Raw genomic sequence first — 13310 nt, forward strand, 5'->3', positions numbered from 1 at the left:
TTGTGGAAAAGGAACCCTGAGAAAAGAATTTTGTACACTGTCAGGATTGACTAAACTCAGAATGAATTTAATTATGTAAATGGATTTTGTTATTAAAAGTAGACTGGTACACGATTGGATTTGGTTCCTCTGTTTGAAGAACAAAGGTTTCTTAGAACACTGCTTCTGACAATGGATTGTGTGAGTTTCTCTGTCTTTAAGTGATCTATATTTGCTTTTGAAATCTTTTGTCACTGTGGTTAAGTATTATTTCAGTGACATATGATCCTATTTGACCAAGTGTTGATATTTTTGACAAACTTCCCAAATATCAAATTCTAAAGTTCTTTTGACCTCCAGCTAACTCTGGGATGCTTCAAAGGAACCAAGACACCTCAGAGAGCAATGTCAAACTAATTAGCTTATGTGGTATGATAAATTAATCAGTTGGCCAAAAAGTTCATTTGGTTTTAAAGTAAAAACAAAAGACACCACATTTTTCATTTTCACCAAGAACTTTATTTATTTTTAAAAAAATATTTAGGGACTTCCCTGGTGGCACAGTGGTTAAGAGTCCACCTGCCAATGCAGGGGACATGGGTTCGAGCCCTGGTCCGGGAAGATCCCACATGCCGCAGAGCAACTAAGCCTGTGCACCACAACTACTGAGCCTGCACTCTAGAGCCCACGAGCAACAACTACTGAAGCCTGTGCACCTAGAGCCTGTGCTCCACAAAAAGAGAAGCCACCACAATGAGAAGCCTGTGCACTGCAACAAAGAGTGGCCCCCCTCACCGCAACTAGAGAAAGCCTGCATGCAGCAACGAAGATCCAATGCAGCCAAAAATAAACAAACAAATATTTATTTGGCCGTGTTGGGTCTTAGTTGTGGCACACAGGATTTTTAGTTGTGGCATATGGGATCTTTAGTTGCAACATGTGAACTCTTAGTTGGGGCATGTGGGATCTAGTTCCCTGACCAGGGATCGAACCTGGGTCCCCTGAATTGGGAGTGTGGAGTCTTAGCCACTGGACCACCAGGGAAGTCCCACCAAGAACTTTACTGAACGTATTCACTGTTTTGTTCCACTATCTTCTGCCATTTTTCAGGCAACTTCATAATTCCATCTTCCTAGAAATTTTATCTTTTTGAGCAAAGAACTGTTCCAGCTGCCTTTTACAGTATTCCAGGGAATTGAAATTCTTTCCATTAAGAGAATTTTGTAAAGACCGAAATAAATGGAAATCCAAAGGTGCCATGTCTGGTGAATATGGCAGATGAATCAGAATGTCCCAGCCAAGCTGTAACAGTTTTTGCCTGGTCATCAAAGAAACACGCAGGCTTGTGTTATCCTGATGGAAGATTATGCATTTTCTGTTGACTAATTCCAGATGCTTTTCGTCGAGTGCTGCTTTCAGCTGGTCTAACTGGGAGAAGTACTTTTTGGAATTAATCATTTGGTTTTCTGGAAGGAGCTCATAATAGAGGACTCCCTTCCAATCTCACCATATATACAACATCACCTTCTTTGGATGAAGCCCGGCCTTTGGTGTGATTGATGGTGGTTCATTTCGCTTGCCCCATGATCTCTTCCATTTCACATTATTCTACAGTATACACTTTTCATTACCCATCACAATTTGTTTTAAAAACGGAACATTTTTGTTAGGTTTTAGTAGAGAATCGCATGTGGAAATACGGTCAAGAAGGTTTTTTCACTTATGAGGAACCCAAACATCAAAGCGATGAACATAACCAAATTGGTGGAAATGATTTTCAGTGCTTGATTTGGATATTCTGACTATGTAGGCTATCTTCCATGTGGTGTAACATTGACTGTTCTCAATTAACGTCTTGATTTGATTGCTGTCAACTTCAAATGGTCTACCTGACCACGGAGCATCGTACGGCGAGAAATCTCCAGCACAAAACTTTGCAAACCACTTTTGACACATTCAATCAGTCAAAGGTACTTTATCACAGTACCTTCTCCATACACTGCACAAATCTTTTTTTGCGTTTTAGTTGTGTTTCTACCTTTCTTGAAATAATAAAGCATAATATGCCGAAACTGTTGCTTTTTTTTTCTCTTCAATATTAAAATGGCTACACAAAAATTCACCAGTTTTGATAAAGTTTTTTTAAAATGCACACTGATATGACAACTGTCACAATACAATCTAACAAAATTGTTTCGAATGAAGTTAAAGACAACTAAGTGCTACTAGAGACAACCTATGGAAAAACCAAACGAACTTTTTGGCCAACCAATACTTGCAAAGCACTGCCAAGTAACTAGTGATGAACCTTATGTTATATTGTATGTATAAATGTCATTAATACAGATATTCCAAAATTTATATGAAATTACTAAAATCTGAGATATCCTGGTATAATGTTATCAATCATAATTCTAGTTATTATCAAAATATCCAAGTTCCTTGTCAACTGCATTGTAATCAGATCTTTAACCATGGCATTTTAAGTCCTGTCATTTATAAATAGTCATTGTTTTAGTCTGATGCTTTTATAAAAGGAAGATCTTCAAGATGATTCATAAAAAGGACTTTTTAACAAGTATAAGTTTCTGATAACTTTTAGATCATACCACTGAACTGGGTAAGAAATGACAAAACTCTAATGTAAAACCTGACTACTTCATCCAAATCAACAGGAATTACATGGGACTGAATGAATTTATAAATATGATTTATAACTTTATGACTTTTTTGGGGAAATATATTGGCTTTTCCTCTTTGTTTTCCAGAAAAACTTTTCCTCTGTTATGCTATGACCTACAAGTTGATCAAGTATTCTTTTATAAACAAAAATAAAACATATTTTTTCCTCTCTACCTAATCCTTCCATATTTGGCTTCTCCACCTGGCTCTCCTATGGACTTGATGGTTTACTGTGACCAGATTACAACTAGTTATACTAATCACTGTTTTCTCTTTGAATTTATTTTTTTATACAGCAGGTTCTTATTAGTTATCTATTAATCATTGTTTTAATTTGTTCTCTTTGTTCCTGAATTGTTTATGCTCTGTGTCTCTCTCTGCCGTACTATGACCTTATTAATGTTACTGACTATATTAATTATCCTGTCTAGTTTATAAGATTGTCTCTTACCCAATGTGTAACCAGATCTCCAAAAAAATTAATGATGGCTAAAGGTCTTGAAACAGTTGATCATACACACACACACACACACACAAATATATATATATATATATATGTATATAAAAAACTCTACACAGGATAACTGTAACAGTGCAACTCTCGTATGAAAAGAAGCAACAAGAGAAAACATTTTCTAGGTCATAGCAGACTAGCAAGATAGGTGATCCAGAGAATTTTAGATTATTAACAGGTCCTAATCCAAAAATTTGAGTGGCCTATCAACAGAATCTTTGCCTGATCTAGGAATGAGCCTTCCTAGCACTGTGGGACAAAATTGGTCATGAAATGCTTCCCAAATGTCGGTTGAATTTATGATCAAGGGGAAGCACTGTGAATGAAAAATGCTGCCCTATCAGTAAACAAAGGATGTTGCAGCCATCAAACCAGCAGCCATTGCAGCTACTCCCAACCGTGCACCCTGTGGGGATTCAGAATGGAGAAAAGAAGGATACTGGCCCTAGATAGTTAAGGTGCAAATCAAATGAATGATTTCAATGAGTCCAGTCTTGCATCTTCCTAGATGTAGAAAAGTGTTAAATTCATTAACTTGACATGTCTGGTTTCCCTTAACAGTTTCTTTAATTAACAGTTATCTTTTGATGTTCCAACTATCCAGTTTTTATTGCAAAACTCCTATACATCCTGGTTCCTCCCTTACCTCTTCGGAGCAGTCCCTCAGAGCAATCTGAGAGGCTATCTTCTAGGCTTAAGTTCTCAGAAAATCCGCCAAATAAAACATAATTCTCAACTTCTAGGTTGTGCACTTTTTCAGTTGACAATCTCAATAAATGCAGAAAAAACTTTTGATGAAATTCAACATCCATTTTTGATAAAAACTCTCCAGAAAGTGGGCATAGAGGGAACCTACCTCAACATAATAAAGGCCATATATGACAAACCCACAGCTAACATCATACTTAATGGTGAAAAGCTGAAACCATTCCCTCTAAGATCAGGAACAAGACAAGGCTGCCCACTCTTGCCACTTTTATTCAGCATAGTACTGGAAATCCTAGGCACAGCAATCAGACAAGAAAAAGAAATAAAAGAAATCCAAATTGGAAAGGAAGAAGTAAAACTGTCACTGTTTGCAGATGACATAACACTATACATAGAAAATCCTAAAGATGCCACCAGAAAACTACCAGAGCTCATCAATGAATTCGGTAAAGTTGCAGGATAAAAAATTAATATACAGAAATTGGTTGTATTTCTATACAGTAACAATGAAATATGAGAAAGAGAAATTAAAGAAACAACCCCATTTACCATCACATCAGAAAGAATAAAATACCTAGGAATAAACCTACTTAAGGTGGCAAAAGAACTGTACTGTGAAAACTATAAGATGCTAATAGAAGAAACTGAAGATGACACAAACAGATGGAAAGATATACCATGTTCTTGAAGTGGAAGACTCCGTATTGTTAAAGTGACTATACTTCCCAAGGCCATCTACAGATTCAATGCAATCCCTATCAAATCACCAATGTCATTTTTCACAGAACTAGAACAAATAATTTTAAAATTTGTATGGCCCCAAATAGCCAAAACAATTTTAAGAACAGAGCTGGAGGAATCACACTCCCTGACTTCAGACTATACTACAAAGCTACAGTAATCAAAACTGTATGGTACTGGCACAAAAACAGACAGAAATCAATGGAACGGGATAGAAAGCCCAGAAATAATCCCATGCACTTATGGTCAATTAATCTATGATGAAAGAGGCAAGAATATACAATGGAGAAAAGACCACTAATTTCAAGAAGTGGTGCTTGGAAAACTGGACAACTACATGCATAAGAATGAAATTAGAACATTCTCTAACAGCATATACAAATATAAACTCAAAATGCATTAAAGACATAAATGTAAGACCATATACTACAAAACTCCTAGAGGAAAACACAGGCCAAACACTCTTTGACACAAATCGCAGCATTATTTTTTTGGATTCGTCTCCTAGAGTAATGGAAATAAAACAAAAATAAACAAATGGAACCTAATTGAACTTAAAAGCTTTTGCAGAGCAAACGAAACCATAAGCAAAATGAAAAGACAACCTATGGAATAAGAGAAAATATTTGCAAATGATGCAACCAACAAGGCATTAATTTCCAAAATATACAAATAGTTCATATAGCTCAATACCCAAAACAAAACAAACAAAAACAACCCAACCCAATCAACATACGAGTAGAAGACCTAAATAGACATTTCTCCAAAGAAGACAAACAGATGGCCAACAGGCACATGAAACAATGCTCAATATCACGAATTACTAGAGAAATGCAAATCAAAACTACAAGGAGGTATCACCTCACACTGATCAGAATGGTCATCATCAAAAAGTCTACAAATAATAAATAATGGAGGGGGGTGTGGAGAAAAAGGATCCTTCCGATGCTGTTGGTGTGAATGTAAATTGGTGCAGCCACTATGGAAAACAGTATGGATGTTCCTTAAAAGACTAAGTGTTACCACATGATCCAGCAATCCCACTTCTGGTCATATATCTAGAGAAAACTAACTCAAAAAGATATATGCATCCCAATGTTCATAGCAGCAGCATTTACAACAGCCAAGACATGGAAGCAACCTAAATGTCCATCAACAGGTGAATGGATAAAGAAGAAGTGGTACACACACACACACACACAATGAAATACTACTTAGCCATAAAAAGGAATGAAATAATGCCATTTGCAGCAACATGGATGGACCCAGAGAGTATCATACTAAGTGAAGTCAGACAGAGAGACACAAATATTATGATATCACTTACATGTGAAATCTAAAAATTATGATACAAATGAACTTATTTACAAAACAGAAACAGACTTACATAGAAAACAAACTTATGGTTACCAAAGGGGAAAGGAGGTGGGAGGGATAAATTTGGAATTTTGGGTTAACAAACTACTATATATATATAATAGATAAACAACAAGGTCCTACTATATAGCACAGGGAACTATATTCAAGATCTTATAATAAACTATAATGGAAAAGAATCTGAAAAAGAATATCAATCTATCTATATATATGCATAACTGAATCACTTCACTGTATACCTGACACTAATACAACATTGTAAATCAGTTATACCTCAATTAAGAAAAAAAAAACCAACTGAAAAAAAAAGGGAAATTGTTCACTAAAACTGAGTGAAAGTGAGATTAAATTTGACTTTGCAAAGCAATCTTAACCAATTATCTGTGTATATAGTAAATAACAAATCACCCTATTGTGAAATCATGACACATTCTCCATACCCAAAGATGATACTCCTGAAAAGGTTCAAGCATTAATGCTTATTGCCTTACATGTTATTAGCACAAAAGCAAATCAATAATTCAGTAGTTTGTTCCTTTATTGCAGAAGACACCTCATAACAAGATTTGAATATACATAATGGCATCAAGTTATTCTAAGATGATAGTATTATACTGGTCTATCATACTTTCTCAGCTGGTTCTCCCTGTGACCAATAAAATACTCAGTGGCTAGGATTAGGAATGTACTTTGGGGCCACAAAATAGTATAAATCTAAACAGCCTACGTAAAAGATCAAAGCTATGATCTTTGCACTTGTTAGCAAAGAATTTAACGTATGCTATGCCCATTGATCGGCAGCCAAATTTTTTTTTTAATTGTTCAATTTGTTCTCCACCCACCCCCGCCCTGTTTTATTGAGATACAATTGACTATTGGTAGCTAAATTTCATACATTTTATGTTAGGGTGTTTCTTCCTAGGTACTTAAAGAAATGTGATCCTACTAGGTTGAGCATACCCTTAAACTATTACTTTATATATCCTTAGCAAAATCTTTTATTTGCATGAACCAAGAGAAACTTCAGACTACTTTCTATGACAAATCACAAATTATTGGGAAATCTGGATTCATGTGATATTATACAAATGCTTCCTTTGTATAGGGCTTAACATCTTACATGATCTCTCCCTATGCCCAAATCCACTGTTCTAGTCTGGCTAACTCTTAATCCCCTCAGATTCAGATCAATTCTATTTCTGGGAAGCTTTCTTGTGCTGCTAAGCCAGAGTGAGCTTCCCTTGCCTGTTGATTCCACAGCATTATGTGCATAGCTCTTCCATAGCAATTATAATTCTATATTGTCATTATCTGGTTTCCTCCAGCACATGATAGCTCCAAACTTATGTTACTGATCTACGTGACCCCCTCACCCAGGACCTAGTACAGTGCCTGGCATGTAGTAGTCAACAGCTGTTGGTAAAATGCATTCCCATACAAATAAAAAACAAAGGGCAGAACTTATTTCTAAAGAGCTTAAAAGAGAAAAAAGTTTTCCTTTTTCTTCCACATCAGGTTTGCAGAAAGATTACTGGGACAGTGTTAGGAAAATAAATGTACTTGCTTACAAAAAAAAATCAGTATTTAGAGATCACTGTATTTGCATGTAAAAATTAATTGCTAGGAACAAGAGTTTTTTCCAACACGTGATGTTTCCTGGCACCTATATTTTATATCTTCTATTACGTTAATCGAACTGAAAAAGATTTCAAAATATACTGAACATTTTTAAAATTAAGTTTTTGACAAAGGCTATTCCCTTGGCTACTACTTCAAGGGCTGGAAGGAACTATAAAATATGAAAGACCTACCAAATGGTCTGACCAGAAGTACCTTGTATCAAATTATCAGGCTAACAGATGGCAAATCATGAACTTTCACGTTTTCTTTCTTCCACGAGAGTCTCCTCAAACCAAATTTTTTCTCTATGCAGTCTCTAAACATTACCACCCAGTGGCACTGAGAATCCTAGAAGCAGCTCAGTGAGGTCAGCTATATTTCCGAAAGCCTAAAGTAGTCATGCAGAACAGTAAAATGGGATCCAAGTATTCATTCCTTCTCACTTAACATACATAAAAAAGGGCATTATTTTCACAGAAAAGGTAAAAATGTATTCTGTCTGATGCTTACCTTTCCTGCACCCATAAGTCTCAAGAACTTTTGTTTTCTTTCTTCATTACCTAAGTCTGCTGCCTCCCAATTGCTAGATCCAAGCTGGAAAAGAAATTAGCCAATTAATCTTTTTTGCATAGTAATAAATATTTAAAAATTTAGAGTCTACCAGTAAATCCCAAGCTTTTTCCCCCTGTCAGTTTTCACTATAAACTGGACTCACTCTTGCTTAGGAAGTTAAGCATATGCATAATATTCGAATTAGAATATACTCCTTTTCTGTTACCTTAAGGGAAAGTCCTTTAGTTCTTTTGCAGCCAGAGATCTGGTTTTCAAAAGTTTATACTATAAGAATTACCTGGAGGGCTGGTTAAAACACAAACTGCTGGGCTACACCTCAAGAGTTTCAAACTTAGCAGATCTGGGGTGGGGCTTGAAGATTTATTTCACTTCTAACAAATTCCTAAGAGATGCTGATGCTGCTGATGTAGGGTACCACACTTTGAGACCTACAGCCTTAGAGCCTTGCAGGGCCCTAGGGTACCTAATACTTTGAACCCAGGAGGCTGCTACAGCTGTTAACTGAACTTAAAACCCTGGCTATATTGATATTCTAAAGAACAGTACAATATCAGAGTCAACTGGACCCAATTTTAGTTTCTTTTTTGAACACTTTCCTTATTTGTAAGGACTGATGTGTGAGGACTTTTTTTTTTAATATTTATTTGGTTGGGCCCAGTCTTAGTTGTGGCAGGCTGCCTCCTTAGCTACTGCATGCGAACTCTTAGTTGTGGCATGCATGTGGGATCTAGTTCCCTGACCAGGGATTAAACCCAGGCCCCGGGCATTGGGAGTGCAAAGTCTTAACCACTGTGCCACCAGGGAAGTACCTGTTAGGACTTTTATTCTTACTTAAAGGTCTTCCAAAGAACAAAGAGAAAATTTACTAATTTTTTTTTAAAAAAGAATAGAACTCATTCTATCTTGTAATTATCAAATGGGTCTATTGAACCCTTTTATAAATCTAATATATATTATGGAATCCTAGTGATATTTTTCCCTACATATTGAAACAAATTTAAGAATTATTTCATTATAATTCATTAATCATTCCCAAATATGCTAAAAATGACTAAAATAATAAGATAGAAAAATGGTAGAAAAGTTTTCTCATCGTGTTGTCCAAAGTGCTGCATCATCTTTCAAGAAGACATCACCCCTCTGTTGTATGCTTCTAGCTCTCTTTGGACCCAGCTGAAAATTTTAATTTCTACTCATGACAACCGAGTAAAAAACTGAAAACTGACAGAAGGCATTTCACAATTATTAGACGAATAACAAGGTGAATGCAAAATGACAGGTAGTGTCTAAACTAATGATAATGGCAAACTTAACTGCAATTAAACGAGTTTTTGGATGATGAAATACTAGATAACTTTTCTCCAACCGGGAGTCAATGAGAGACAAAATAACAAAAATATATGGTACTTTCATCTAGAAAGCCATTCAATAGGAAGAACTTCATCTTGCAATATTTTGCAATATTGCTACAACAGCCTGGACCATCCCGTTTTTCTAAAGAGGTATGTGACTATTTAATATCATCTTTTATGATATTTGTACACCACAATTTACTTGATATGGTTTGTAAGTGGACAAGTACCGAGGGCAGGTGACTAGAAGGAATATAGAAATGAAAAACATTCATTGGATTGATCATTCTTATTGAGTTTATAATCTAAAAATGAAAATGTTTTGCAATTATAGAGCAAAGAAGACAAACCCCGTTTGACACAAAACTATGAGCAATGAAAACACTTCAAAAAAATTCTTCAAGTATCATATTTTGATGATGCAAATCCAAGAACTAAAATAAAGCTAAAATCTATTAGAAACATATTTGAAATCTGAAATTATATGTTTCAGTTTCACACATGACAACTGATAAGCTGTTAGCTATATTCAGAAAATGCTAAACATTTTGGGTATATATATAGTGAAAAATCAAGAAAACTAGGTTTGCTATGGTTCAGTTCATATCAAAATTTCTAATAAAGTTGTTTTTACTATCCTTTTATTCTTCTGAATATTATTCATAAAAGACTAATAGAATAATACATATATCAAACAATGATGACCATCCCACCTGGGCATATGAGAGTTGAAGTATTTGTACCATACTGGACACCCACTTATGGCTATTCCTTTTGGCTACCTAAGTTCCAAATCTCTACTTCTTTCCATCTGACAGTTCATATTTTTTCATAGACTAGTTAGTTCTTAACTGTTTCTGGCTCAATATAGTTAAAACAAAACAAAAAACCAAAAAACAAAGTACCAGTGAGGCTTAAGTTCTGATTCTCACTAAATCACTGTTCCCTGAACCTGGCATAGAGTAGCAAGTACCTTGCTCAAGTGCTGCATTCTAAAAATCACATGGGTGCCTGATACATTCTCAGAGATTCTCCACCAGTTACTAAAATTAACCTCCCCATTCCTCTTACTTCCTGAAAGATAGCTTTCAATTCTCCCCTCTAATCAAACCAATGAAACCATTTTTAAGTTGGCTTCATCCTTAATACCCTTATTATAGAACAGCAGTCAATTTACCTCCTCCTCAGTACACCCTGTAGTAACTCTTAGAATTTATTTCTACCATTGTCAGCGTTTTCCTACAACTGGATTCAATGATTTGTTACCCCCATTAAATGTGTGAGGTCAGTGGGCAAAGAAAACTTTGATTATCTTTTACATGCAGAGGTTTATTAGAAATTGCTGACCAACTACACACTATAATTGGGTTATTTTCTAAACGTAGACATATATTTAAAAAACAAATATATTATATTCTGGGGCTTCCCTGGTGGCGCAGTGGTTAAGAATCCGCCTGCCAATGCAGGGGACACAGGTTCGACCCCTGGTCTGGGAAGATCCCACATGCCGTAGGGCAACTAAGCCCGTGCGCCACAACTACTGAGTCTGCGCTCTAGAGCTCGTGAGCCACAACTACTGAAGCCTGTGCCCCTAGAGCCTGTGCTCTGCAACAAGAGAAGCCACTGCAATGAGAAGCCCTTGCACCGCAATGAAGAGTAGACCCCGCTCTCCACAACTAGAGAAAGCCCGTGCACAGCAACAAAGACCCAACGTAGCCAATAAATAGAATAAATCTATTAAAAATATATATTATGCTTAAAAGATTAAAAACACAAGCACTTAAAGATAACTCCCAATTACCAACAAAAATAAAATTAATATTAAAGAAACTGACTAAAAAAAAAAAATCACCGTCAAGGGACAAGTTACTGCTGTATTGCACTAAAATATAGAATTAGCAACATAATCCTTTTCAGATAACGTGTGAAGGTCCTAGGACCTAATCTTGAATTGCAACTGTAACCACCTCTTTTAAAGAAAATGCTTATAGGATTGGAAAAGGTCTTAAAGGTCATCTAGTTTAAACTGATCCCATCAAAAGCTGTAGAGATTTAATTACTTAATCCCTTTAACTTTGTTAAATTACCTAATATCACCTAGAGTTTTGTGTCAAAAAGATTATTTCTTTGATTCTAGCAAAACAGGTGCTTGACATTCTAGCAATCAAGTCACAGTTAAATACCAGGAGGAAAACAATGTAATAGTTTTTAAAAGGGCACCCAAGTTACTCAAAAGCCTAGATACATTCCTGGTAGGTACTGGCCTACCACATTAACAAGAAAAGATCTCAAAACCAGTTGTAGGGAGGAACAGCAGGAATGAATAAATCTCACTATATAACTATTTGTCCCCAAATCTTTACTGATTACTAATCTTTCTGCACAGCTAAAATCAATTTCAGTAAAGAGCCTTACTATTCTGGACCTAACCCCACCACTTACCCAAAGAGGGATGAGTCTTAACATCATCTCATTTGCTACAACTGATGCACTAACAGTGTTCAGTGAGCTTTCTATAGTTCGCAAAGTAAAATATTATGAAAGGAACTCAACTGCACTATAGAAAATAAACTCTACACATTCAGAAATTGACAGCACTTTAAACAACCTAAAGAAAACTAATGTCCTCCCTTCTTCACTCTTAACTATGACCTCTCCATCGGCCCCCCCACCCCCAGTTTCCCCATCAACGTTTCCATGGCATTTATCCATTGTATGAAGGACCCAGTTTTACGTTTACTGGTTACTGCAGCATCCATGACACCGCGCTAGGGGCTAGTACAAACACACAAAAGGCCTAGGATAAACACCACAGTTATTCATCTTTGAATTCCCAACACCTGGCACAGCAGTAAATATTTAATGGTTTACTTTAAGGAATGAATGCTTTGCAATTTAAACTGGCAACTGTAGGGGGAGGGAGGAGAGGGAAAAGAGGTACTTGACATCGAAACGGGCTTCTACGTCTCAACGTATTAGGCCTCAGCACGGTGCACCAGAACCAAATTATTCCCCTGGTACCATTTTTCCGTTCAATATTTTATTGGTTTACTCTTAATAGTACAGTTAAGTTTAACTCTTAACAGTACATTGCAAAAATAATCCCGGCCAGAAAAATCTGTCCAAATTTGCATGAACATCTTGACTTTATCACAGTAGCATTTTAAGCCTAAAACAGGGAGGATCTTGCCGTTTCTACTGAATAGAAAGGCCCCATAAAGAAGCTTCATCAGCCCACGAACAGGCAAACATGGTCCCTTGACTAAGCTCTTTCACTTCTCAACCATTCAGGATTTCCTTCCTCGATTCCCCTTCCTACGCAGGCCTCCGGCTCTTAGCATGCGGACCTCTTCAAACATTCCAACTCAAATTAAGCAAAAGGGATATTTCCCATTCTTCTGGGTCCTTCCCCTCGGCCCTCCCCCTTCAGGTCACCTCAGACGCTTCCTCCGTCTTCATCCACCCTTCCCGGCCTACCCCAGCCTTTAGTAGGCCTCAACCCTCCACCACTCCGCCATTGTTATTTACATCGTCGTCTGGGGAGGCTGATCGCTTCACCCCGTGCGGATGGGACTCTCTGGCAGCACTCATCGTTGCGGAGACCCCAACGGGAAATGCCGAACCCACTCGCCGTTCTCCTCAGCCGCGGCGCCAGCAGCCTGCAGTCCGTCACCAGCCCAAAGAGCGCCACTCCACAACGCAGAGCCTCTCCGGGTCTTCTCCGCCACTGTCGTCACCGCCGCGTGCGCTCTCCACCCCGGAGC

General features: G+C 37.0%; 1 protein-coding gene across 1 annotated transcript in view; it reads right to left on the bottom strand.

Moving 5' to 3' along the window:
* The window catches only part of CUNH11orf58 (chromosome unknown C11orf58 homolog), a 28935-nt gene extending 15627 nt beyond the window's left edge, over positions 1 to 13308 (bottom strand). The window contains exons 1-2 of the mRNA XM_027115293.1: positions 13075 to 13308; positions 8132 to 8215 (exon numbers count right to left, since the gene is read on the bottom strand). Coding sequence (XP_026971094.1) covers positions 8132 to 8215; positions 13075 to 13137 — 147 coding nt within the window. The 5' untranslated portion in view covers positions 13138 to 13308. The remainder of the gene's footprint in view (positions 1 to 8131; positions 8216 to 13074) is intronic.
* Positions 13309 to 13310: the final 2 nt, after the last annotated feature.

The sequence above is a fragment of the Aethalodelphis obliquidens genome, unplaced genomic scaffold (genome assembly GCF_003676395.1).
Source record: "Aethalodelphis obliquidens isolate GAN/ISIS:26980383/991018 unplaced genomic scaffold, ASM367639v1 scaffold14, whole genome shotgun sequence".
Taxonomy (NCBI): Eukaryota; Metazoa; Chordata; class Mammalia; order Artiodactyla; family Delphinidae; genus Aethalodelphis; species Aethalodelphis obliquidens.